Genomic DNA, 26,090 nt, shown 5'->3' on the forward strand with positions numbered 1-26,090 from the left:
TCTCATCCATCTGAAGCCTGCGTGTTGCATCCTCCTCTGACCTGCGTGTCTCATCAATCTGAAGCCTGCGTGTTGCATCCTCCTCGGACATGCGTGTCTCATCAATCTGAAGCCTGCGTGTTGCATCCTCCTCGGACCTGCGTGTCTCATCAATCTGAAGCCTGCTTGTTGCATCCTCCTCGGACCTGCGTGTCTCATCAATCTGAAGCCTGCGTGTTGCATCCTCCTCGGACCTGCGTGTCTCATCCATCTGAAGCCTGCGTGTTGCATCCTCCTCGGACCTGCGTGTCTCATCAATCTGAAGCTTGCGTGTTGCATCCTCCTCGGACCTGCTTGTCTCATCAATCTGAAGCCTGCGTGTTGCATCCTCCTCTGACCTGCGTGTCTCATCAATCTGAAGCCTGCGTGTTGCATCCTCCTCGGACCAGCGTGTCTCATCAATCTGAAGCCTGCGTGTTGCATCCTCCTCGGGCCTGCGTGTCTCATCAATCTGAAGCCTGTGTGTTGCATCCTCCTCGGACCTGCGTGTCTCATCAATCTGAAGCCTGCGTGTTGCATCCTCCTCGGACCTGCGTGTCTCATGAATCTGAAGCCTGCGTGTTGCATCCTCCTCGGACCTGCGTGTCTCATCAATCTGAAGCCTGCGTGTTGCATCCTCCTCGGACCTGCGTGTCTCATCAATCTGAAGCCTGCGTGTTGCATCCTCCTCGGACCTGCGTGTCTCATCAATCTGAATCCTGCGTGTTGCATCCTCCTCGGACCTGCGTGTCTCATCAATCTGAAGCCTGCGTGTTGCATCCTCGGACCTGCGTGTCTCATCAATCTGAAGCCTGCGTGTTGCATCCTCCTCGGACCTGCGTGTCTCATCAATCTGAAGCCTGCGTGTTGCATCCTCCTCGGACCTGCGTGTCTCATCAATCTGAAGCCTGCGTGTTGCATCCTCCTCGGACCTGCGTGTCTCATCAATCTGAAGCCTGCGTGTTGCATCCTCCTCGGAACTGCGTGTCTCATCAATCTGAAGCCTGCGTTTTGCATCCTACTCGGACCTGCGTGTCTCATCAATCTGAAGCCTGCGTGTTGCATCCTCCTCGGACCTGCGTGTCTCATCAATCTGAAGCCTGCGTGTTGCATCCTCCTCGGACCTGCGTGTCTCATCAATCTGAAGCCTTCGTGATGCATCCTCCTCGGACCTGCGTGTCTCATCAATCTGAAGCCTGCGTGTTGCATCCTCCTCGGACCTGCGTGTCTCATCAATCTGAAGCCAGCGTGTTGAATCCTCCTCGGACCTGCGTGTCTGATCAATCTGAAGCCTGCGTGTTGCATCCTCCTCGGACCTGCGCGTCTCATCAATCTGAAGCCTGCGTGTTGCATCCTCCTCGGACCTGCGTGTCTCATCAATCTGAAGCCTGCATGTTGCATCCTCCTCGGACCTGCGTGTCTCATCAATCTGAAGCCTGCGTGTTGCATCCTCCTCGGACCTGCGTGTCTCATCAATCTGAAGCCTGCGTGTTGCATCCTCCTCGGACCTGCGTGTCTCATCAATCTGAAGCCTGCGTGTTGCATCCTCCTCGGACCTGCGTGTCTCATCAATCTGAAGCCTGCGTGTTGCATCCTCCTCGGACCTGCGTGTCTCATCAATCTGAAGCCTGCGTGTTGCATCCTCCTCGGACCTGCGTGTCTCATCAATCTGAAGCCTGCGTGTTGCATCCTCCTCGGACCTGCGTGTCTCATCAATCTGAAGCCTGCGTGTCGCATCCTCCTCGGACCTGCGTGTCTCATCAATCTGAAGCCTGCGTGTTGCATCCTCCTCGGACCTGCGTGTCTCATCAATCTGAAGCCTGCGTTTCGCATCCTCCTCGGACCTGCGTGTCTCATCAATCTGAAGCCTGCGTGTTGCATCCTCCTCGGACCTGCGTGTCTCATCAATCTGAAGCCTGCGTGTTGCATCCTCCTCGGACCTGCGTGTCTCATCAATCTGAAGCCTGCGTGTTGCATCCTCCTCGGACCTGCGTGTCTCATCAATCTGAAGCCTGCGTGTTGCATCCTCCTCGGACCTGCGTGTCTCATCAATCTGAAGCCTGCGTGTTGCATCCTCCTCGTACCTGCGTGTCTCATCAATCTGAAGCCTGCGTGTTGCATCCTCCTCGGACCTGCTTGTCTCATCAATCTGAAGCCTGCGTGTTGCATCCTCCTCGGACCTGCGTGTCTCATCAATCTGAAGCCTGCGTGTTGCATCCTCCTCGGAACTGCGTGTCTCATCAATCTGAAGCCTGCGTGTTGCATCCTACTCGGACCTGCGTGTCTCATCAATCTGAAGCCTGCGTGTTGCATCCTCCTCGGACCTGCGTGTCTCATCAATCTGAAGCCTGCGTGTTGCATCCTCCTCGGACCTGCGTGTCTCATCAATCTGAAGCCTTCGTGATGCATCCTCCTCGGACCTGCGTGTCTCATCAATCTGAAGCCTGCGTGTTGCATCCTCCTCGGACCTGCGTGTCTCATCAATCTGAAGCCAGCGTGTTGAATCCTCCTCGGACCTGCGTGTCTGATCAATCTGAAGCCTGCGTGTTGCATCCTCCTCGGACCTGCGTGTCTCATCAATCTGAAGCCTGCGTGTTGCATCCTCCTCGGACCTGCGTGTCTCATCAATCTGAAGCCTGCGTGTTGCATCCTCCTCGGACCTGCGTGTCTCATCAATCTGAAGCCTGCTTGTTGCATCCTCCTCGGACCTGCGTGTCTCAGCAATCTGAAGCCTGCGTGTTGCATCCTCCTCGGACCTGCGTGTCTCATCAATCTGAAGCCTGCGTGTTGCATCCTCCTCGGACCTGCGTGTCTCATCAATCTGAAGCCTGCGTGTTGCATCCTCCTCAAACCTGCGTGTCTCATCAATCTGAAGCCTGCGTGTTGCATCCTCCTCGGACCTGCGTGTCTCATCAATCTGAAGCCTGCGTGTCGCATCCTCCTCGGACCTGCGTGTCTCATCAATCTGAAGCCTGCGTGTTGCATCCTCCTCGGACCTGCGTGTCTCATCAATCTGAAGCCTGCGTTTCGCATCCTCCTCGGACCTGCGTGTCTCATCAATCTGAAGCCTGCGTGTTGCATCCTCCTCGGACCTGCGTGTCTCATCAATCTGAAGCCTGCGTGTTGCATCCTCCTTGGACCTGCGTGTCTCATCAATCTGAAGCCTGCGTGTTGCATTCTCCTCGGACCTGCGTTTCTCATCAATCTGAAGCCTGCGTGTTGCATCCTCCTCGGACCTGCGTGTCTCATCAATCTGAAGCCTGCGTGTTGCATTCTCCTCGGACCTGCGTTTCTCATCAATCTGAAGCCTGCGTGTTGCATCCTCCTCGGACCTGCGTGTCTCATCAATCTGAAGCCTGCGTGTTGCATCCTCCTCGGACCTGCGTGTCTCATCAATCTGAAGCCTGCGTGTTGCATCCTTCTCGGACCTGCGTGTCTCATCAATCTGAAGCCTGCGTGTTGCATCCTCCTCGGACCTGCGCGTCTCATTAATCTGAAGCCTGCGTGTTGCATCCTCCTCGGACCTGCGCGTCTCATCAATCTGAAGCCTGCGTGTTGCATCCTCCTCGGACCTGCGTGTCTCATCAATCTGAAGCCTGCGTGTTGCATCCTCCTCGGACCTGCGTGTCTCATCAATCTGAAGCCTGCGTGTTGCATCCTCCTCGGACCTGCGTGTCTCATCAATCTTAAGCCTGCGTGTTACATCCTCCTCGGACCTGCGTGTCTCATCAATCTGAAGCCTGCGTGTTGCATCCTCCTCGGACCTGCGTCTCTCATCAATCTGAAGCCTGCGTGTTGCATCCTCCTCGGACATGTGTGTCTGATCAATCTGAAGCCAGTGTGTTGCATCCTCCTCGGACCTGCGTGTCTCATCAATCTGAAGCCTGCGTGTTGCATCCTCCTCGGACCTGCGTGTCTCATCAATCTGAAGCCTGCGTGTTGCATCCTCCTCGGACCTGCGTGTCTCATCAATCTGAAGCCTGCGTGTTGCATCCTCCTCGGACCTGCGTGTCTCATCAATCTGAAGCCTGCGTTTTGCATCCTCCTCGTACCTGCGTGTCTCATCAATCTGAAGCCTGCGTGTTGCATCCTCCTCGGACCTGCGTGTCTCATCAATCTGAAGCCTGCGTGTTGAATCCTCCTCGGACCTGCGTGTCTCATCAATCTGAAGCCTGCATGTTGCATCCTCTTCGGACCTGCGTGTCTCATCAATCTGAAGCCTGCGTGTTGCATCCTCCTCGGACCTGCGTGTCTCATCAATCTGAAGCCTGCGTGTTGCATCCTCCTCGGACCTGCGTGTCTCATCAATCTGAAGCCTGCGTGTTGCATCCTCCTCGGACCTGCGTATCTCATCAATCTGAAGCCTGCGTGTTGCATCCTCCTCGGACCTGCGTGTCTGATCAATCTGAAGCCTGCGTGTTGCATCCTCCTCAGACCTGCGTGTCTCATCCATCTGAAGCCTGCGTGTTGCATCCTCCTCTGACCTGCGTGTCTCATCAATCTGAAGCCTGCGTGTTGCATCCTCCTCGGACATGCGTGTCTCATCAATCTGAAGCCTGCGTGTTGCATCCTCCTCGGACCTGCGTGTCTCATCAATCTGAAGCCTGCTTGTTGCATCCTCCTCGGACCTGCGTGTCTCATCAATCTGAAGCCTGCGTGTTGCATCCTCCTCGGACCTGCGTGTCTCATCCATCTGAAGCCTGCGTGTTGCATCCTCCTCGGACCTGCGTGTCTCATCAATCTGAAGCTTGCGTGTTGCATCCTCCTCGGACCTGCTTGTCTCATCAATCTGAAGCCTGCGTGTTGCATCCTCCTCGGACCTGCGTGTCTCATCAATCTGAAGCCTGCGTGTTGCATCCTCCTCGGACCTGCGTGTCTCATCAATCTGAAGCCTTCGTGATGCATCCTCCTCGTACCTGCGTGTCTCATCAATCTGAAGCCTGCGTGTTGCATCCTCCTCGGACCTGCGTGTCTCATCAATCTGAAGCCAGCGTGTTGAATCCTCCTCGGACCTGCGTGTCTGATCAATCTGAAGCCTGCGTGTTGCATCCTCCTCGGACCTGCGTGTCTCATCAATCTGAAGCCTGCGTGTTGCATCCTCCTCGGACCTGCGTGTCTCATCAATCTGAAGCCTGCATGTTGCATCCTCCTCGGACCTGCGTGTCTCATCAATCTGAAGCCTGCGTGTTGCATCCTCCTCGGACCTGCGTGTCTCATCAATCTGAAGCCTGCGTGTTGCATCCTCCTCGGACCTGCGTGTCTCATCAATCTGAAGCCTGCGTGTTGCATCCTCCTCGGACCTGCGTGTCTCATCAATCTGAAGCCTGCGTGTTGCATCCTCCTCGGACCTGCGTGTCTCATCAATCTGAAGCCTGCGTGTTGCATCCTCCTCGGGCCTGCGTGTCTCACCAATCTGAAGCCTGTGTGTTGCATCCTCCTCGGACCTGCGTGTCTCATCAATCTGAAGCCTGCGTGTTGCATCCTCCTCGGACCTGCGTGTCTCATCAATCTGAAGCCTGCGTGTTGCATCCTCCTCGGACCTGCGTGTCTCATCAATCGGAAGCCTGCGTGTTGCATCCTCCTCGGACCTGCGTGTCTCATCAATCTGAAGCCTGCGTGTTGCATCCTCCTCGGACCTGCGTGTCTCATCAATCTGAATCCTGCGTGTTGCATCCTCCTCGGACCTGCGTGTCTCATCAATCTGAAGCCTGCGTGTTGCATCCTCGGACCTGCGTGTCTCATCAATCTGAAGCCTGCGTGTTGCATCCTCCTCGGACCTGCGTGTCTCATCAATCTGAAGCCTGCGTGTTGCATCCTCCTCGGACCTGCGTGTCTCATCAATCTGAAGCCTGCGTGTTGCATCCTCCTCGGACCTGCGTGTCTCATCAATCTGAAGCCTGCGTGTTGCATCCTCCTCGGAACTGCGTGTCTCATCAATCTGAAGCCTGCGTGTTGCATCCTACTCGGACCTGCGTGTCTCATCAATCTGAAGCCTGCGTGTTGCATCCTCCTCGGACCTGCGTGTCTCATCAATCTGAAGCCTGCGTGTTGCATCCTCCTCGGACCTGCGTGTCTCATCAATCTGAAGCCTTCGTGATGCATCCTCCTCGTACCTGCGTGTCTCATCAATCTGAAGCCTGCGTGTTGCATCCTCCTCGGACCTGCGTGTCTCATCAATCTGAAGCCAGCGTGTTGAATCCTCCTCGGACCTGCGTGTCTGATCAATCTGAAGCCTGCGTGTTGCATCCTCCTCGGACCTGCGTGTCTCATCAATCTGAAGCCTGCGTGTTGCATCCTCCTCGGACCTGCGTGTCTCATCAATCTGAAGCCTGCGTGTTGCATCCTCCTCGGACCTGCGTGTCTCATCAATCTGAAGCCTGCGTGTTGCATCCTCCTCGGACCTGCGTGTCTCATCAATCTGAAGCCTGCGTGTTGCATCCTCCTCGGACCTGCGTGTCTCATCAATCTGAAGCCTGCGTGTTGCATCCTCCTCGGACCTGCGTGTCTCATCAATGTGAAGCCTGCGTGTTGCATCCTCCTCGGACCTGCGTGTCTCATCAATCTGAAGCCTGCGTGTCGCATCCTCCTCGGACCTGCGTGTCTCATCAATCTGAAGCCTGCGTGTCGCATCCTCCTCGGACCTGCGTGTCTCATCAATCTGAAGCCTGCGTGTTGCATCCTCCTCGGACCTGCGTGTCTCATCAATCTGAAGCCTGCGTTTCGCATCCTCCTCGGACCTGCGTGTCTCATCAATCTGAAGCCTGCGTGTTGCATCCTCCTCGGACCTGCGTGTCTCATCAATCTGAAGCCTGCGTGTTGCATCCTCCTCGGACCTGCGTGTCTCATCAATCTGAAGCCTGCGTGTTGCATCCTCCTCGGACCTGCGTGTCTCATCAATCTGAAGCCTGCGTGTTGCATCCTCCTCGGACCTGCGTGTCTCATCAATCTGAAGCCTGCGTGTTGCATCCTCCTCGGACCTGCGTGTCTCATCAATCTGAAGCCTGCGTGTTGCATCCTCCTCGGACCTGCGTGTCTCATCAATCTGAAGCCTGCGTGTTGCATCCTCCTCGGACCTGCGTGTCTCATCAATCTGAAGCCTGCGTGTTGCATCCTCCTCGGGCCTGCGTGTCTCATCAATCTGAAGCCTGTGTGTTGCATCCTCCTCGGACCTGCGTGTCTCATCAATCTGAAGCCTGCGTGTTGCATCCTCCTCGGACCTGCGTGTCTCATCAATCTGAAGCCTGCGTGTTGCATCCTCCTCGGACCTGCGTGTCTCATCAATCTGAAGCCTGCGTGTTGCATCCTCCTCGGACCTGCGTGTCTCATCAATCTGAAGCCTGCGTGTTGCATCCTCCTCGGACCTGCGTGTCTCATCAATCTGAATCCTGCGTGTTGCATCCTCCTCGGACCTGCGTGTCTCATCAATCTGAAGCCTGCGTGTTGCATCCTCGGACCTGCGTGTCTCATCAATCTGAAGCCTGCGTGTTGCATCCTCCTCGGACCTGCGTGTCTCATCAATCTGAAGCCTGCGTGTTGCATCCTCCTCGGACCTGCGTGTCTCATCAATCTGAAGCCTGCGTGTTGCATCCTCCTCGGACCTGCGTGTCTCATCAATCTGAAGCCTTCGTGATGCATCCTCCTCGTACCTGCGTGTCTCATCAATCTGAAGCCTGCGTGTTGCATCCTCCTCGGACCTGCGTGTCTCATCAATCTGAAGCCAGCGTGTTGAATCCTCCTCGGACCTGCGTGTCTGATCAATCTGAAGCCTGCGTGTTGCATCCTCCTCGGACCTGCGTGTCTCATCAATCTGAAGCCTGCGTGTTGCATCCTCCTCGGACCTGCGTGTCTCATCAATCTGAAGCCTGCATGTTGCATCCTCCTCGGACCTGCGTGTCTCATCAATCTGAAGCCTGCGTGTTGCATCCTCCTCGGACCTGCGTGTCTCATCAATCTGAAGCCTGCGTGTTGCATCCTCCTCGGACCTGCGTGTCTCATCAATCTGAAGCCTGCGTGTTGCATCCTCCTCGGACCTGCGTGTCTCATCAATCTGAAGCCTGCGTGTTGCATCCTCCTCGGACCTGCGTGTCTCATCAATCTGAAGCCTGCGTGTTGCATCCTCCTCGGGCCTGCGTGTCTCACCAATCTGAAGCCTGTGTGTTGCATCCTCCTCGGACCTGCGTGTCTCATCAATCTGAAGCCTGCGTGTTGCATCCTCCTCGGACCTGCGTGTCTCATCAATCTGAAGCCTGCGTGTTGCATCCTCCTCGGACCTGCGTGTCTCATCAATCGGAAGCCTGCGTGTTGCATCCTCCTCGGACCTGCGTGTCTCATCAATCTGAAGCCTGCGTGTTGCATCCTCCTCGGACCTGCGTGTCTCATCAATCTGAATCCTGCGTGTTGCATCCTCCTCGGACCTGCGTGTCTCATCAATCTGAAGCCTGCGTGTTGCATCCTCGGACCTGCGTGTCTCATCAATCTGAAGCCTGCGTGTTGCATCCTCCTCGGACCTGCGTGTCTCATCAATCTGAAGCCTGCGTGTTGCATCCTCCTCGGACCTGCGTGTCTCATCAATCTGAAGCCTGCGTGTTGCATCCTCCTCGGACCTGCGTGTCTCATCAATCTGAAGCCTGCGTGTTGCATCCTCCTCGGAACTGCGTGTCTCATCAATCTGAAGCCTGCGTGTTGCATCCTACTCGGACCTGCGTGTCTCATCAATCTGAAGCCTGCGTGTTGCATCCTCCTCGGACCTGCGTGTCTCATCAATCTGAAGCCTGCGTGTTGCATCCTCCTCGGACCTGCGTGTCTCATCAATCTGAAGCCTTCGTGATGCATCCTCCTCGTACCTGCGTGTCTCATCAATCTGAAGCCTGCGTGTTGCATCCTCCTCGGACCTGCGTGTCTCATCAATCTGAAGCCAGCGTGTTGAATCCTCCTCGGACCTGCGTGTCTGATCAATCTGAAGCCTGCGTGTTGCATCCTCCTCGGACCTGCGTGTCTCATCAATCTGAAGCCTGCGTGTTGCATCCTCCTCGGACCTGCGTGTCTCATCAATCTGAAGCCTGCGTGTTGCATCCTCCTCGGACCTGCGTGTCTCATCAATCTGAAGCCTGCGTGTTGCATCCTCCTCGGACCTGCGTGTCTCATCAATCTGAAGCCTGCGTGTTGCATCCTCCTCGGACCTGCGTGTCTCATCAATCTGAAGCCTGCGTGTTGCATCCTCCTCGGACCTGCGTGTCTCATCAATGTGAAGCCTGCGTGTTGCATCCTCCTCGGACCTGCGTGTCTCATCAATCTGAAGCCTGCGTGTCGCATCCTCCTCGGACCTGCGTGTCTCATCAATCTGAAGCCTGCGTGTCGCATCCTCCTCGGACCTGCGTGTCTCATCAATCTGAAGCCTGCGTGTTGCATCCTCCTCGGACCTGCGTGTCTCATCAATCTGAAGCCTGCGTTTCGCATCCTCCTCGGACCTGCGTGTCTCATCAATCTGAAGCCTGCGTGTTGCATCCTCCTCGGACCTGCGTGTCTCATCAATCTGAAGCCTGCGTGTTGCATCCTCCTCGGACCTGCGTGTCTCATCAATCTGAAGCCTGCGTGTTGCATCCTCCTCGGACCTGCGTGTCTCATCAATCTGAAGCCTGCGTGTTGCATCCTCCTCGGACCTGCGTGTCTCATCAATCTGAAGCCTGCGTGTTGCATCCTCCTCGGACCTGCGTGTCTCATCAATCTGAAGCCTGCGTGTTGCATCCTCCTCGGACCTGCGTGTCTCATCAATCTGAAGCCTGCGTGTTGCATCCTCCTCGGACCTGCGTGTCTCATCAATCTGAAGCCTGCGTGTTGCATCCTCCTCGGGCCTGCGTGTCTCATCAATCTGAAGCCTGTGTGTTGCATCCTCCTCGGACCTGCGTGTCTCATCAATCTGAAGCCTGCGTGTTGCATCCTCCTCGGACCTGCGTGTCTCATCAATCTGAAGCCTGCGTGTTGCATCCTCCTCGGACCTGCGTGTCTCATCAATCTGAAGCCTGCGTGTTGCATCCTCCTCGGACCTGCGTGTCTCATCAATCTGAAGCCTGCGTGTTGCATCCTCCTCGGACCTGCGTGTCTCATCAATCTGAATCCTGCGTGTTGCATCCTCCTCGGACCTGCGTGTCTCATCAATCTGAAGCCTGCGTGTTGCATCCTCGGACCTGCGTGTCTCATCAATCTGAAGCCTGCGTGTTGCATCCTCCTCGGACCTGCGTGTCTCATCAATCTGAAGCCTGCGTGTTGCATCCTCCTCGGACCTGCGTGTCTCATCAATCTGAAGCCTGCGTGTTGCATCCTCCTCGGACCTGCGTGTCTCATCAATCTGAAGCCTGCGTGTTGCATCCTCCTCGGAACTGCGTGTCTCATCAATCTGAAGCCTGCGTGTTGCATCCTACTCGGACCTGCGTGTCTCATCAATCTGAAGCCTGCGTGTTGCATCCTCCTCGGACCTGCGTGTCTCATCAATCTGAAGCCTGCGTGTTGCATCCTCCTCGGACCTGCGTGTCTCATCAATCTGAAGCCTTCGTGATGCATCCTCCTCGTACCTGCGTGTCTCATCAATCTGAAGCCTGCGTGTTGCATCCTCCTCGGACCTGCGTGTCTCATCAATCTGAAGCCAGCGTGTTGAATCCTCCTCGGACCTGCGTGTCTGATCAATCTGAAGCCTGCGTGTTGCATCCTCCTCGGACCTGCGTGTCTCATCAATCTGAAGCCTGCGTGTTGCATCCTCCTCGGACCTGCGTGTCTCATCAATCTGAAGCCTGCGTGTTGCATCCTCCTCGGACCTGCGTGTCTCATCAATCTGAAGCCTGCGTGTTGCATCCTCCTCGGACCTGCGTGTCTCATCAATCTGAAGCCTGCGTGTTGCATCCTCCTCGGACCTGCGTGTCTCATCAATCTGAAGCCTGCGTGTTGCATCCTCCTCGGACCTGCGTGTCTCATCAATGTGAAGCCTGCGTGTTGCATCCTCCTCGGACCTGCGTGTCTCATCAATCTGAAGCCTGCGTGTCGCATCCTCCTCGGACCTGCGTGTCTCATCAATCTGAAGCCTGCGTGTCGCATCCTCCTCGGACCTGCGTGTCTCATCAATCTGAAGCCTGCGTGTTGCATCCTCCTCGGACCTGCGTGTCTCATCAATCTGAAGCCTGCGTTTCGCATCCTCCTCGGACCTGCGTGTCTCATCAATCTGAAGCCTGCGTGTTGCATCCTCCTCGGACCTGCGTGTCTCATCAATCTGAAGCCTGCGTGTTGCATCCTCCTCGGACCTGCGTGTCTCATCAATCTGAAGCCTGCGTGTTGCATCCTCCTCGGACCTGCGTGTCTCATCAATCTGAAGCCTGCGTGTTGCATCCTCCTCGGACCTGCGTGTCTCATCAATCTGAAGCCTGCGTGTTGCATCCTCCTCGGACCTGCGTGTCTCATCAATCTGAAGCCTGCGTGTTGCATCCTCCTCGGACCTGCGTGTCTCATCAATCTGAAGCCTGCGTGTTGCATCCTCCTCGGACCTGCGTGTCTCATCAATCTGAAGCCTGCGTGTTGCATCCTCCTCGGGCCTGCGTGTCTCATCAATCTGAAGCCTGTGTGTTGCATCCTCCTCGGACCTGCGTGTCTCATCAATCTGAAGCCTGCGTGTTGCATCCTCCTCGGACCTGCGTGTCTCATCAATCTGAAGCCTGCGTGTTGCATCCTCCTCGGACCTGCGTGTCTCATCAATCTGAAGCCTGCGTGTTGCATCCTCCTCGGACCTGCGTGTCTCATCAATCTGAAGCCTGCGTGTTGCATCCTCCTCGGACCTGCGTGTCTCATCAATCTGAATCCTGCGTGTTGCATCCTCCTCGGACCTGCGTGTCTCATCAATCTGAAGCCTGCGTGTTGCATCCTCGGACCTGCGTGTCTCATCAATAAGAAGCCTGCGTGTTGCATCCTCCTCGGACCTGCGTGTCTCATCAATCTGAAGCCTGCGTGTTGCATCCTCCTCGGACCTGCGTGTCTCATCAATCTGAAGCCTGCGTGTTGCATCCTCCTCGGACCTGCGTGTCTCATCAATCTGAAGCCTGCGTGTTGCATCCTCCTCGGAACTGCGTGTCTCATCAATCTGAAGCCTGCGTGTTGCATCCTACTCGGACCTGCGTGTCTCATCAATCTGAAGCCTGCGTGTTGCATCCTCCTCGGACCTGCGTGTCTCATCAATCTGAAGCCTGCGTGTTGCATCCTCCTCGGACCTGCGTGTCTCATCAATCTGAAGCCTTCGTGATGCATCCTCCTCGTACCTGCGTGTCTCATCAATCTGAAGCCTGCGTGTTGCATCCTCCTCGGACCTGCGTGTCTCATCAATCTGAAGCCAGCGTGTTGAATCCTCCTCGGACCTGCGTGTCTGATCAATCTGAAGCCTGCGTGTTGCATCCTCCTCGGACCTGCGTGTCTCATCAATCTGAAGCCTGCGTGTTGCATCCTCCTCGGACCTGCGTGTCTCATCAATCTGAAGCCTGCATGTTGCATCCTCCTCGGACCTGCGTGTCTCATCAATCTGAAGCCTGCGTGTTGCATCCTCCTCGGACCTGCGTGTCTCATCAATCTGAAGCCTGCGTGTTGCATCCTCCTCGGACCTGCGTGTCTCATCAATCTGAAGCCTGCGTGTTGCATCCTCCTCGGACCTGCGTGTCTCATCAATGTGAAGCCTGCGTGTTGCATCCTCCTCGGACCTGCGTGTCTCATCAATCTGAAGCCTGCGTGTCGCATCCTCCTCGGACCTGCGTGTCTCATCAATCTGAAGCCTGCGTGTCGCATCCTCCTCGGACCTGCGTGTCTCATCAATCTGAAGCCTGCGTGTTGCATCCTCCTCGGACCTGCGTGTCTCATCAATCTGAAGCCTGCGTTTCGCATCCTCCTCGGACCTGCGTGTCTCATCAATCTGAAGCCTGCGTGTTGCATCCTCCTCGGACCTGCGTGTCTCATCAATCTGAAGCCTGCGTGTTGAATCCTCCTCGGACCTGCGTGTCTGATCAATCTGAAGCCTGCGTGTTGCATCCTCCTCGGACCTGCGTGTCTCATCAATCTGAAGCCTGCGTGTTGCATCCTCCTCGGACCTGCGTGTCTCATCAATCTGAAGCCTGCATGTTGCATCCTCCTCGGACCTGCGTGTCTCATCAATCTGAAGCCTGCGTGTTGCATCCTCCTCGGACCTGCGTGTCTCATCAATCTGAAGCCTGCGTGTTGCATCCTCCTCGGACCTGCGTGTCTCATCAATCTGAAGCCTGCGTGTTGCATCCTCCTCGGACCTGCGTGTCTCATCAATCTGAAGCCTGCGTGTTGCATCCTCCTCGGACCTGCGTGTCTCATCAATCTGAAGCCTGCGTGTTGCATCCTCCTCGGACCTGCGTGTCTCATCAATCTGAAGCCTGCGTGTCGCATCCTCCTCGGACCTGCATGTCTCATCAATCTGAAGCCTGCGTGTTGCATCCTCCTCGGACCTGCGTGTCTCATCAATCTGAAGCCTGCGTTTCGCATCCTCCTCGGACCTGCGTGTCTCATCAATCTGAAGCCTGCGTGTTGCATCCTCCTCGGACCTGCGTGTCTCATCAATCTGAAGCCTGCGTGTTGCATCCTCCTCGGACCTGCGTGTCTCATCAATCTGAAGCCTGCGTGTTGCATCCTCCTCGGACCTGCGTGTCTCATCAATCTGAAGCCTGCGTGTTGCATCCTCCTCGGACCTGCGTGTCTCATCAATCTGAAGCCTGCGTGTTGCATCCTCCTCGGACCTGCGTGTCTCATCAATCTGAAGCCTGCGTGTTGCATCCTCCTCGGACCTGCGTGTCTCATCAATCTTAAGCCTGCGTGTTGCATCCTCCTCGGACCTGCGTGTCTCATCAATCTGAAGCCTGCGTGTTGCATCCTCCTCGGACCTGCGTGTCTCATCAATCTGAAGCCTGCGTGTTGCATCCTCCTCGGACATGCGTGTCTGATCAATCTGAAGCCTGCGTGTTGCATCCTCCTCGGAACTGCGTTTCTCATCAATCTGAAGCCTGCGTGTTGCATCCTCCTCGGACCTGCGTGTCTCATCAATCTGAAGCCTGCGTGTTGCATCCTCCTCGGACCTGCGTGTCTCATCAATCTGAAGCCTGCGTGTTGCATCCTCCTCGGACCTGCGTGTCTCATCAATCTGAAGCCTGTGTTTTGCATCCTCCTCGGACCTGCGTGTCTCATCAATCTGAAGCCTGCGTGTTGCATCCTCCTCGGACCTGCGTGTCTCATCAATCTGAAGCCTGCGTGTTGAATCCTCCTCGGACCTGCGTGTCTGATCAATCTGAAGCCTGCGTGTTGCATCCTCCTCGGACCTGCGTGTCTCATCAATCTGAAGCCTGCGTGTTGCATCCTCCTCGGACCTGCGTGTCTCATCAATCTGAAGCCTGCGTGTTGCATCCTCCTCGGACCTGCGTGTCTCATCAATCTGAAGCCTGCGTGTTGCATCCTCCTCGGACCTGCGTGTCTCATCAATCTGAAGCCTGCGTTTTGCATCCTCCTCGTATCTGCGTGTCTCATCAATCTGAAGCCTGCGTGTTGCATCCTCCTCGGACCTGCGTGTCTCATCAATCTGAAGCCTGCGTGTTGAATCCTCCTCGGACCTGCGTGTCTGATCAATCTGAAGCCTGCGTGTTGCATCCTCCTCGGACCTGCGTGTCTCATCAATCTGAAGCCTGCGTGTTGCATCCTCCTCGGACCTGCGTGTCTCAACAATCTGAAGTCTGCGTGTTGCATCCTCCTCGGACCTGCGTGTCTCATCAATCTGAAGCCTGCGTGTTGCATCCTCCTCGGACCTGCGTGTCTCATCAATCTGAAGCCTGCGTGTTGCATCCTCCTCGGACCTGCGTGTCTCATCAATCTGAAGCCTGCGTGTTGCATCCTCCTCGGACCTGCGTGTCTCATCAATCTGATGCCTGCGTGTTGCATCCTCCTCGGACCTGCGTGTCTCATCAATCTGAAGCCTGCGTGTTGCATCCTCCTCGGACCTGCGTGTCTCATCAATCTGAAGCCTGCGTGTTGCATCCTCCTCGGACCTGCGTGTCTCATCAATCTGAAGCCTGCGTGTTACATACTCCTCGGACCTGCGTGTCTCATCAATCTGAAGCCTGCGTGTTGCATCCTCCTCGGTCCTGCGTGTCTCATCAATCTGAAGCCTGCGTGTTGCATCCTCCTCGGACCTGCGTATCTCATCAATCTGAAGCCTGCGTGTTGCATCCTCCTCGGACCTGCGTGTCTGATCAATCTGAAGCCTGCGTGTTGCATCCTCCTCAGACCTGCGTGTCTCATCCATCTGAAGCCTGCGTGTTGCATCCTCCTCTGACCTACGTGTCTCATCAATCTGAAGCCTGCGTGTTGCATCCTCCTCAGACATGCGTGTCTCATCAATCTGAAGCCTGCGTTGCATCCTCCTCGGACCTGCGTGTCTCATCAATCTGAAGCCTGCGTGTTGCATCCTCCTCGGACCTGCGTGTCTCATCAATCTGAAGCCTGCGTGTTGCATCCTCCTCGGACCTGCGTGTCTCATCCATCTGAAGCCTGCGTGTTGCATCCTCCTCGGACCTGCGTGTCTCATCAATCAGAAGCCTGCGTGTTGCATCCTCCTCGGACCTGCTTGTCTCAACAATCTGAAGCCTGCGTGTTGCATCCTCCTCGGACCTGCGTGTCTCATCAATCTGAAGCCTGCGTGTTGCATCCTCCTCGGACCAGCGTGTCTCATCAATCTGAAGCCTGCGTGTTGCATCCTCCTCGGGCCTGCGTGTCTTATCAATCTGAAGCCTGCGTGTTGCATCCTCCTCGGACCTGCGTGTCTCATCAATCTGAAGCCTGCGTGTTGCATCCTCCACGGACCTACGTTTCTCATCAATCTGAAGCCTGCGTGTTGCATCCTCCTCGGACCTGCATGTCTCATCAATCTGAAGCCTGCGTGTTGCATCCTCCTCGGACCTGCGTGTCTCATCAATCTGAAGCCTGCGTGTTGCATCCTCCTCGGACCTGCGTGTCTCATCAATCTGAAGCCTGCGTGTTACATCCTCCTCGGACCTGCGTGTCTCATCAATCTGAAGCCTGCGTGTTGCATCCTCCTCGGACCTGCGTGTCTCATCAATCTTAAGCCTGCGTGTTGCATCCTCCTCGGACCTGCGTGTCTCATCAATCTGAAGCCTGCGTGTTGCATCCTCCTCGAACCTGCGTGTCTCATCAATCTGAAGCCTGCGTGTTGCATCCTCCTCGGACCTGCGTGTCTCATCAATCTGAAGCCTGCGTGTTGCATCCTCCTCGGACCTGCGTGTCTCATCAATCTGAAGCCTGCGTGTTGCATCCTCCTCGGACCTGCGTGTCTCATCAATCTTAAGCCTGCGTGTTGCATCCTCCTCGGACCTGCGTGTCTCATCAATCTGAAGCCTGCGTGTTGCATCCTCTTCGGACCTGCGTGTCTCATAAATCTGAAGCCTGCCTGTTGCATCCTCCTCGGACCTGCGTGTCTCATCAATCTTAAGCCTGCGTGTTGCATCCTCCTCGGACCTGCGTGTCTCATCAATCTGAAGCCTGCGTGTTGCATCCTCCTCGGACCTGCGTGTCTCATCAATCTGAAGCCTGCGTGTTGCATCCTCCTCGGACCTGCGTGTCTCATCAATCTGAAGCCTGCGTGTTGCATCCTCCTCGGACCTGCGTGTCTCATCAATCTGAAGCCTTCGTGTTGCATCCTCCTCGGACCTGCGTGTCTCATCAATCTGAAGCCTGCGTGTTGCATCCTCCTCGGACTTGCGTGTCTCATCAATCTGAAGCCAGCGTGTTGAATCCTCCTCGGACCTGCGTGTCTGATCAATCTGAAGCCTGCATGTTGCATCCTCCTCAGACCTGCGTGTCTCATCAATCTGAAGCCTGCGTGTTGCATCCTCCTTGGACCTGCGTGTCTCATCAATCTGAAGCCTGCGTGTTGCATCCTCCTCGGACCTGCGTGTCTCATCAATCTGAAGTCTGCGTGTTGCATCCTCCTCGGACCTGCGTGTCTCATCAATCTGAAGCCTGCGTGTTGCATCCTCCTCGGACCTGCGTGTCTCATCAATCTGAAGCCTGCTTGTTGCATCCTCCTCGGACCTGCGTGTCTCATCAATCTGAAGCCAGCGTGTTGAATCCTCCTCGGACCTGCGTGTCTGATCAATCTGAAGCCTGCGTGTTGCATCCTCCTCGGTCCTGCGTGTCTCATCAATCTGAAGCCTGCGTGTTGCATCCTCCTCGGACCTGCGTGTCTCATCAATCTGAAGCCTGCGTGTTGCCTCCTCCTTGGACCAGCGTGTCTCATCAATCTGAAGCCTGCGTGTTGCATCCTCCTCGGACCTGCGTGTCTCATCAATCTGAAGCCAGCGTGTTGCATCCTCCTTGGACCTGCGTGTCTCATCAATCTGAAGCCTGCGTGTTGCATTCTCCTCGGACCTGCGTTTCTCATCAATCTGAAGCCTGCGTGTTGCATCCTCCTCGGACCTGCGTGTCTCATCAATCTGAAGCCTGCGTGTTGCATCCTCCTCGGACCTGCGTGTCTCATCAATCTGAAGCCTGCGTGTTGCATCCTTCTCGCACCTGCGTGTCTCATCAATCTGAAGCCTGCGTGTTGCATCCTCCTCGGACCTGCGTGTCTCATCAATCTGAAGCCTGCGTGTTGCATCCTCCTCGGACCTGCGTGTCTCACCAATCTGAAGCCTGCGTGTTGCATCCTCCTCGGACCTGCGTGTCTCATCAATCTGAAGCCTGCGTGTTGCATCCTCCTCTGACCTGCGTGTCTCATCAATCTGAAGCCTGCGTGTTGCATCCTCCTCGGACCTGCGTGTCTCATCAATCTGAAGCCTGCGTGTTGCATCCTCCTCGGACCTGCGTGTCTCATCAATCTGAAGCCTGCGTGTTACATCCTCCTCGGACCTGCGTGTCTCATCAATCTGAAGCCTGCGTGTTGCATCCTCCTCGGACCTGCGTGTCTCATCAATCTGAAGCCTGCGTGTTGCATCCTCCTCGGACATGTGTGTCTGATCAATCTGAAGCCAGCGTGTTGCATCCTCCTCGGACCTGCGTGTCTCATCAATCTGAAGCCTGCGTGTTGCATCCTCCTCGGACCTGCGTGTCTCATCAATCTGAAGCCTGCGTGTTGCATCCTCCTCGGACCTGCGTGTCTCATCAATCTGAAGCCTGCGTGTTGCATCCTCCTCGGACCTGCGTGTCTCATCAATCTGAAGCCTGCGTTTTGCATCCTCCTCGTATCTGCGTGTCTCATCAATCTGAAGCCTGCGTGTTGCATCCTCCTCGGACCTGCGTGTCTCATCAATCTGAAGCCTGCGTGTTGAATCCTCCTCGGACCTGCGTGTCTGATCAATCTGAAGCCTGCGTGTTGCATCCTCTTCGGACCTGCGTGTCTCATCAATCTGAAGCCTGCGTGTTGCATCCTCCTCGGACCTGCGTGTCTCATCAATCTGAAGCCTGCGTGTTGCATCCTCCTCGGACCTGCGTGTCTCATCAATCTGAAGCCTGCGTGTTGCATCCTCCTCGGACCTGCGTATCTCATCAATCTGAAGCCTGCGTGTTGCATCCTCCTCGGACCTGCGTGTCTAATCAATCTGAAGCCTGCGTGTTGCATCCTCCTCAGACCTGCGTGTCTCATCCATCTGAAGCCTGCGTGTTGCATCCTCCTCTGACCTGCGTGTCTCATCAATCTGAAGCCTGCGTGTTGCATCCTCCTCGGACATGCGTGTCTCATCAATCTGAAGCCTGCGTGTTGCATCCTCCTCGGACCTGCGTGTCTCATCAATCTGAAGCCTGTGTGTTGCATCCTCCTCGGACCTGCGTGTCTCATCAATCTGAAGCCTGCGTGTTGCATCCTCCTCGGACCTGCGTGTCTCATCCATCTGAAGCCTGCATGTTGCATCCTCCTCGGACCTGCGTGTCTCATCAATCTGAAGCTTGCGTGTTGCATCCTCCTCGGACCTGCTTGTCTCATCAATCTGAAGCCTGCGTGTTGCATCCTCCTCTGACCTGCGTGTCTCATCAATCTGAAGCCTGCGTGTTGCATCCTCCTCGGACATGTGTGTCTGATCAATCTGAAGCCAGCGTGTTGCATCCTCCTCGGACCTGCGTGTCTCATCAATCTGAAGCCTGCGCGTTGCATCCTCCTCGGACCTGCGTGTCTCATCAATCTGAAGCCTGCGTGTTGCATCCTCCTCGGACCTGCGTGTCTCATCAATCTGAAGCCTGCGTGTTGCATCCTCCTCGGACATGTGTGTCTGATCAATCTGAAGCCAGCGTGTTGCATCCTCCTCGGACCTGCGTGTCTCATCAATCTGAAGCCTGCGTGTTGCATCCTCCTCGGACCTGCGTGTCACATCAATCTGAAGCCTGCGTGTTGCATCCTCCTCGGACCTGCGTGTCTCATCAATCTGAAGCCTGCGTGTTGCATCCTCCTCGGACCTGCGTGTCTCACCAATCTGAAGCCTGCGTTTTGCATCCTCCTCATACCTGCGTGTCTCATCAATCTGAAGCCTGCGTGTTGCATCCTCCTCGGACCTGCGTGTCTCATCAATCTGAAGCCTGCGTGTTGAATCCTCCTCGGACCTGCGTGTCTGATCAATCTGAAGCCTGCGTGTTGCATCCTCTTCGGACCTGCGTGTCTCATCAATCTGAAGCCTGCGTGTTGCATCCTCCTCGGACCTGCGTGTCTCATCAATCTGAAGCCTGCGTGTTGCATCCTCCTCGGACCTGCGTGTCTCATCAATCTGAAGCCTGCGTGTTGCATCCTCCTCGGACCTGCGTATCTCATCAATCTGAAGCCTGCGTGTTGCATCCTCCTCGGACCTGCGTGTCTGATCAATCTGAAGCCTGCGTGTTGCATCCTCCTCAGACCTGCGTGTCTCATCCATCTGAAGCCTGCGTGTTGCATCCTCCTCTGACCTGCGTGTCTCATCAATCTGAAGCCTGCGTATTGCATCCTCCTCGGACATGCGTGTCTCATCAATCTGAAGCCTGCGTGTTGCATCCTCCTCTGACCTGCGTGTCTCATCAATCTGAAGCCTGTGTGTTGCATCCTCCTCGGACCTGCGTGTCTCATCAATCTGAAGCCTGCGTGTTGCATCCTCCTCGGACCTGCGTGTCTCATCCATCTGAAGCCTGCGTGTTGCATCCTCCTCGGACCTGCGTGTCTCATCAATCTGAAGCTTGCGTGTTGCATCCTCCTCGGACCTGCTTGTCTCATCAATCTGAAGCCTGCGTGTTGCATCCTCCTCTGACCTGCGTGTCTCATCAATCTGAAGCCTGCGTGTTGCATCCTCCTCGGACCAGCGTGTCTCATCAATCTGAAGCATGCGTGTTGCATCCTCCTCGGGCCTGCGTGTCTCATCAATCTGAAGCCTGCGTGTTGCATCCTCCTCGGACCTGCGTGTCTGATCAATCTGAAGCCTGCGTGTTGCATCCTCCTCGGACATGTGTGTCTGATCAATCTGAAGCCAGCGTGTTGCATCCTCCTCGGACCTGCGTGTCTCATCAATCTGAAGCCTGCGTGTTGCATCCTCCTCGGACCTGCGTGTCTCATCAATCTGAAGCCTGCGTGTTGCATCCTCCTCGGACCTGCGTGTCTCATCAATCTGAAGCCTGCGTGTTGCATCCTCCTCGGACCTGCGTGTCTCATCAATCTGAAGCCTGCGTTTTGCATCCTCCTCGTATCTGCGTGTCTCATCAATCTGAAGCCTGCGTGTTGCATCCTCCTCGGACCTGCGTGTCTCATCAATCTGAAGCCTGCGTGTTGAATCCTCCTCGGACCTGCGTGTCTGATCAATCTGAAGCCTGCGTGTTGCATCCTCTTCGGACCTGCGTGTCTCATCAATCTGAAGCCTGCGTGTTGCATCCTCCTCGGACCTGCGTGTCTCATCAATCTGAAGCCTGCGTGTTGCATCCTCCTCGGACCTGCGTGTCTCATCAATCTGAAGCCTGCGTGTTGCATCCTCCTCGGACCTGCGTATCTCATCAATCTGAAGCCTGCGTGTTGCATCCTCCTCGGACCTGCGTGTCTAATCAATCTGAAGCCTGCGTGTTGCATCCTCCTCAGACCTGCGTGTCTCATCCATCTGAAGCCTGCGTGTTGCATCCTCCTCTGACCTGCGTGTCTCATCAATCTGAAGCCTGCGTGTTGCATCCTCCTCGGACATGCGTGTCTCATCAATCTGAAGCCTGCGTGTTGCATCCTCCTCGGACCTGCGTGTCTCATCAATCTGAAGCCTGTGTGTTGCATCCTCCTCGGACCTGCGTGTCTCATCAATCTGAAGCCTGCGTGTTGCATCCTCCTCGGACCTGCGTGTCTCATCCATCTGAAGCCTGCATGTTGCATCCTCCTCGGACCTGCGTGTCTCATCAATCTGAAGCTTGCGTGTTGCATCCTCCTCGGACCTGCTTGTCTCATCAATCTGAAGCCTGCGTGTTGCATCCTCCTCTGACCTGCGTGTCTCATCAATCTGAAGCCTGCGTGTTGCATCCTCCTCGGACATGTGTGTCTGATCAATCTGAAGCCAGCGTGTTGCATCCTCCTCGGACCTGCGTGTCTCATCAATCTGAAGCCTGCGCGTTGCATCCTCCTCGGACCTGCGTGTCTCATCAATCTGAAGCCTGCGTGTTGCATCCTCCTCGGACCTGCGTGTCTCATCAATCTGAAGCCTGCGTGTTGCATCCTCCTCGGACATGTGTGTCTGATCAATCTGAAGCCAGCGTGTTGCATCCTCCTCGGACCTGCGTGTCTCATCAATCTGAAGCCTGCGTGTTGCATCCTCCTCGGACCTGCGTGTCACATCAATCTGAAGCCTGCGTGTTGCATCCTCCTCGGACCTGCGTGTCTCATCAATCTGAAGCCTGCGTGTTGCATCCTCCTCGGACCTGCGTGTCTCACCAATCTGAAGCCTGCGTTTTGCATCCTCCTCATACCTGCGTGTCTCATCAATCTGAAGCCTGCGTGTTGCATCCTCCTCGGACCTGCGTGTCTCATCAATCTGAAGCCTGCGTGTTGAATCCTCCTCGGACCTGCGTGTCTGATCAATCTGAAGCCTGCGTGTTGCATCCTCTTCGGACCTGCGTGTCTCATCAATCTGAAGCCTGCGTGTTGCATCCTCCTCGGACCTGCGTGTCTCATCAATCTGAAGCCTGCGTGTTGCATCCTCCTCGGACCTGCGTGTCTCATCAATCTGAAGCCTGCGTGTTGCATCCTCCTCGGACCTGCGTATCTCATCAATCTGAAGCCTGCGTGTTGCATCCTCCTCGGACCTGCGTGTCTGATCAATCTGAAGCCTGCGTGTTGCATCCTCCTCAGACCTGCGTGTCTCATCCATCTGAAGCCTGCGTGTTGCATCCTCCTCTGACCTGCGTGTCTCATCAATCTGAAGCCTGCGTATTGCATCCTCCTCGGACATGCGTGTCTCATCAATCTGAAGCCTGCGTGTTGCATCCTCCTCTGACCTGCGTGTCTCATCAATCTGAAGCCTGTGTGTTGCATCCTCCTCGGACCTGCGTGTCTCATCAATCTGAAGCCTGCGTGTTGCATCCTCCTCGGACCTGCGTGTCTCATCCATCTGAAGCCTGCGTGTTGCATCCTCCTCGGACCTGCGTGTCTCATCAATCTGAAGCTTGCGTGTTGCATCCTCCTCGGACCTGCTTGTCTCATCAATCTGAAGCCTGCGTGTTGCATCCTCCTCTGACCTGCGTGTCTCATCAATCTGAAGCCTGCGTGTTGCATCCTCCTCGGACCAGCGTGTCTCATCAATCTGAAGCATGCGTGTTGCATCCTCCTCGGGCCTGCGTGTCTCATCAATCTGAAGCCTGCGTGTTGCATCCTCCTCGGACCTGCGTGTCTGATCAATCTGAAGCCTGCGTGTTGCATCCTCCTCGGACCTGCGTTTCTCATCAATCTGAAGCCTGCGTGTTGCATCCTCCTCGGACCTGCGTGTCTCATCAATCTGAAGCCTGCGTGTTGCATCCTCCTCGGACCTGCGTGTCTCATCAATCTGAAGCCTGCGTGTTGCATCCTCCTCGGACCTGCGTGTCTCATCAATCTGAAGCCTGCGTGTTGCATCCTCCTCGGACCTGCGTGTCTCATCAATCTGAAGCCTGCGTGTTGCATCCTCCTCGGACCTGCGTGTCTCATCAATCTGAAGCCTGCGTGTTGCATCCTCCTCGGACCTGCGTGTCTCATCAATCTGAAGCCTGCGTGTTGCATCCTCCTCGGACCTGCGTGTCTCATCAATCTGAAGCCTGCGTGTTGCATCCTCCTCGGACCTGCGTGTCTCATCAATCTGAAGCCTGCGTGTTGCATCCTCCTCGGACCTGCGTGTCTCATCAATCTGAAGCCTGCGTGTTGCATCCTCCTCGGACCTGCGTGTCTCATCAATCTGAAGCCTGCGTGTTGCATCCTCCTCGGACCTGCGTGTCTCATCAATCTGAAGCCTGCGTGTTGCATCCTCCTCGGACCTGCGTGTCTCATCAATCTGAAGCCTTCGTGTTGCATCCTCCTCGGACCTGCGTGTCTCATCAATCTGAAGCCTGCGTGTTGCATCCTCCTCGGACCTGCGTGTCTCATCAATCTGAAGCCAGCGTGTTGAATCCTCCTCGGACCTGCGTGTCTGATCAATCTGAAGCCTGCGTGTTGCATCCTCCTCGGACCTGCGTGTCTCATCAATCTGAAGCCTGCGTGTTGCATCCTCCTCGGACCTGCGTGTCTCATCAATCTGAAGCCTGCGTGTTGCATCCTCCTCGGACCTGCGTGTCTCATCAATCTGAAGCCTGCGTGTTGCATCCTCCTCGGACCTGCGTGTCTCATCAATCTGAAGCCTGCGTGTTGCATCCTCCTCGGACCTGCGTGTCTCATCAATCTGAAGCCTGCGTGTTGCATCCTCCTCGGACCTGCGTGTCTCATCAATCTGAAGCCTGCGTGTTGCATCCTCCTCGGACCTGCGTGTCTCATCAATCTGAAGCCTGCGTGTTGCATCCTCCTCGGACCTGCGTGTCTCGTCAATCTGAAGCCTGCGTGTTGCATCCTCCTCGGACCTGCGTGTCTCGTCCATCTGAAGCCTGCGTGTTGCATCCTCCTCGGACCTGCGTGTCTCATCCATCTGAAGCCTGCGTGTTGCATCCTCCTCGGACCTGCGTGTCTCATCAATCTGAAGCCTGCGTGTTGCATCCTCCTCGGTCCTGCGTGTCTGATCAATCTGAAGCCTGCGTGTTGCATCCTCCTCGGACCTGCGTGTCTCATCAATCTTAAGCCTGCGTGTTGCATCCTCCTCGGACCTGCGTGTCTCATCAATCTGAAGCCTGCGTGTTGCATCCACCTCGGACCTGCGTGTCTCATCAATCTGAAGCCTGCGTGTTGCATCCTCCTCGGACCTTCGTGTCTCATCAATCTGAAGCCTGCGTGTTGCATCCTCCTCAGACCTGCGTGTCTGATCAATCTGAAGCCTCCGTGTTGCATCCTCCTCGGACCTGCGTGTCTGATCAATCTGAAGCCTGCGTGTTGCATCCTCCTCGGACCTGCGTGTCTCATCAATCTGAAGCCTGCGTGTTACATCCTCCTCGGACCTGCGTGTCTCATCAATCTGAAACCTGCGTGTTGCATCCTCCTCGGACCTGCGTGTCTCATCAATCTGAAGCCTGCGTGTTGCATCCACCTCGGACCTGCGTGTCTCATCAATCTGAAGACTGCGTGTTGCATCCTCCTCGGACCTGTGTGTCTCATCAATCTGAAGCCTGCGTGTTGCATCAAGCTCAAGCCAACATCAATGAATTTCGGAACTTTGAACTTGGAAATGCCTTTCAAGAATTGAGCCTTGAGCAGTAGTAGTTTGGGGTACCATACACACACACCAGCATATTCACGAATGGTTGGGATTTAATTTAGATAAGTTTAGTTAAGTTTAGATCAGTTAATTAGAGTAAATGTTTTATCATTATTGATTAATAATTAAAAATATTATTTTAAATATAACACTGTCCGTGCTCATTTTTAATTGCTGTTGTCAGGTACACAACTAAATAAACTCCTTATAGACATCAGTGGATCCGAGCCCAGGTCTAACCGTCCTGCTACCTGAATTACAGAACTATACAGTAGAAAAATGGGCCGTCTTCGCTTACCTTCTCGTGCCATCTGTTATGCCAATCTACTCTAACCCTTGTGCTCACATCAGGCTTGTATCCACCCTTTTCCAATTTCAGTATTTGTCCAAACTCCTTTCAAACATTGTAATTTTTTCTGCCTCTGTCAGCCCCTCAGGCAAAACCTTCCTAATATCCTCCATCTTTAGTGGTTAAAAAAATGCACAAAAGATTTATAAATAGAGACATAAAGCAAAGAAAGGACACACTGCAATCCTGCACTGTCTGCAAGGATTTCACAGATAGTGCAGCCATTACTGCAATGCTGTTATAGCCCCAGCAACCAGTTTTCACATCCAGCGAGAGGTTTACGGTTTCTCCCCATGCGTAGGTTTCTCCAGGCACTCCAGTTTCCTCCTTCCCTTCCAAATATACTGGGTTGGTGGTTATTTGGGGTATTTGAGCAGCATGGGTCAGTAGGGCCTGTTACCAATGCTGCATGTCTAAATTTAATATTTAAGCTATTAAGGATCGGAGGAAGAAGCTGATTGGAGCGGGTGAGGACAGGTGTCCTGAGAGGAAGCGAAAGAATTTAATAAGGGGTGAGTGAGATGCTAGATGCTGACTGGAGGAAGAAGCTGAGTATCACGATAAAAGTGAAGGATTGTGTAGCAGAGTGGACATCGTCAGAGAGAATTGGTTCAACAGGCTTCGACGAGAACAGGGGAATGGAAGCTAAGGTGGGAAATGTTACTCTTGCAGAATGTGGGTCATCAGGGAAGCCACTAGTATCCCTGATGAATTTAACTGCGAGAAGGATGTCCAGCTGCAGCCCAAGAAAAGCCGAGTTAAGGAAATGGACCTGAAGATGGATGAACTCTGGATCATTCGGGAGACAGAGGGGATGGCAGGCAGAGTTACAAGGATTT

At 54.9% G+C, this 26,090-nt stretch overlaps 1 protein-coding gene across 1 annotated transcript in view; it reads right to left on the reverse strand.

Moving 5' to 3' along the window:
* The window catches only part of LOC138751704 (trichohyalin-like), an 86,337-nt gene extending 60,675 nt beyond the window's left edge, over positions 1-25,662 (reverse strand). The window contains exons 1-11 of the mRNA XM_069914389.1: positions 25,652-25,662; positions 20,710-20,829; positions 18,262-18,381; positions 16,438-16,581; positions 15,622-15,957; positions 14,712-14,855; positions 14,520-14,639; positions 8,097-8,240; positions 5,367-5,510; positions 4,023-4,118; positions 3,447-3,566 (exon numbers count right to left, since the gene is read on the reverse strand). Coding sequence (XP_069770490.1) covers positions 3,447-3,566; positions 4,023-4,118; positions 5,367-5,510; positions 8,097-8,240; positions 14,520-14,639; positions 14,712-14,855; positions 15,622-15,957; positions 16,438-16,581; positions 18,262-18,381; positions 20,710-20,829; positions 25,652-25,662 — 1,499 coding nt within the window. The remainder of the gene's footprint in view (positions 1-3,446; positions 3,567-4,022; positions 4,119-5,366; positions 5,511-8,096; positions 8,241-14,519; positions 14,640-14,711; positions 14,856-15,621; positions 15,958-16,437; positions 16,582-18,261; positions 18,382-20,709; positions 20,830-25,651) is intronic.
* Between the last annotated feature and the right edge of the window lie 428 nt (positions 25,663-26,090).

The sequence above is a fragment of the Narcine bancroftii genome, chromosome 1, assembly GCF_036971445.1.
Source record: "Narcine bancroftii isolate sNarBan1 chromosome 1, sNarBan1.hap1, whole genome shotgun sequence".
Lineage (NCBI taxonomy): Eukaryota > Metazoa > Chordata > Chondrichthyes > Torpediniformes > Narcinidae > Narcine > Narcine bancroftii.